The 994-nt window shown below is 50.6% G+C and overlaps 1 protein-coding gene across 1 annotated transcript in view; it reads right to left on the reverse strand.

Moving 5' to 3' along the window:
• LOC109472540 (ski oncogene-like) overlaps window positions 1-99 on the reverse strand; it is a 44208-nt gene extending 44109 nt beyond the window's left edge. The window contains exon 1 of the mRNA XM_019772323.1: window positions 53-99. Within this exon, the coding sequence (XP_019627882.1) occupies window positions 53-99 (47 nt within the window). The remainder of the gene's footprint in view (window positions 1-52) is intronic.
• Window positions 100-994: the final 895 nt, after the last annotated feature.

The following is a 994-nucleotide window of genomic DNA, read 5'->3' on the forward strand; positions in this document are numbered from 1 at the left end:
AAAAATTACCTTCAAAGTCTCACAAATATCCAAGAAAAACAACAATCCTTACACCGAGTCCTTCTCCACCTTGTAACGATACCAGTTCAGCGCAGCCATCCTTGGTTCTTCCAAAATTCCAGGTTGTTTTTCCCTTTCCCGAAGGTATATAGTCCGGTTGGCACGGATAGAAAATCCTTCAGAGGCACCCCGTACTCTGGAATTTCAATTTTGAAAACAGGCCACGGTTTTGGGGCACTGGTGCGTAGAGACACACACGGTACCGTCGATCCTAGCGATCTCAGCTAAACGCAAATCGCCTGAATATCTTCTCTATAACACACGATGGCTTCCTACTTGACGGTCAAGTGCACGGGTTTGAACGTCTTGGAGGAGGGAAGTGTGAGTAGGTCTTGCTAGTTCCGTGGATTCCGCGGTACTGAAAACAAGGTCGTCCTCTCCGCGCCGCGCCAGACCGCTTCATGAATACGGCTCTTCCCGACGTGTGCACCCTCCCGCCGGAAACCAGCCAACACACCCACGCCGACATCAAACCTCAAATATTTCTTTCTCCAGACGACCACTTCCTAGGGCGCTATCCATCTCTCTTTTTTTAAACAAGAACCGTTAAATCACAATTTCTTCGATTGGCGGAGGAAATATTCAACGCGGAAGTGTTTTTTCTTTTTTTTTTTCTCGTAGGAAATATGAGCAAACGTCTGGCGGCACTTTCGGAAAAACAAGCAATGACGACGCGCGTTGAGCCAGACCTGTTTTGCATAACGACCTGTCATGGGGAGTAAACACCGACCCGTCTGGCTGGCGGACCGCATGCCTCTGGCCGCCGGCCAACGGGGGGCGGGGCCACCGTACTCGTGGCGCGAAAACAACACGAGGGGATCGAAGGCTACTCTCCAAGCAGAGGTTGTGGGGGAATGATAGCCTCTACCAGGCACCGCGGATCGCTGGAAAAATATAGTCTCCACCAGACTTCTTTTGCGGGGTGAATAAATCG

This window comes from Branchiostoma belcheri, unplaced genomic scaffold, assembly GCF_001625305.1.
Source record: "Branchiostoma belcheri isolate BF01 breed outbred unplaced genomic scaffold, Haploidv18h27 scaffold28, whole genome shotgun sequence".
NCBI classification, from domain to species: Eukaryota; Metazoa; Chordata; class Leptocardii; order Amphioxiformes; family Branchiostomatidae; genus Branchiostoma; species Branchiostoma belcheri.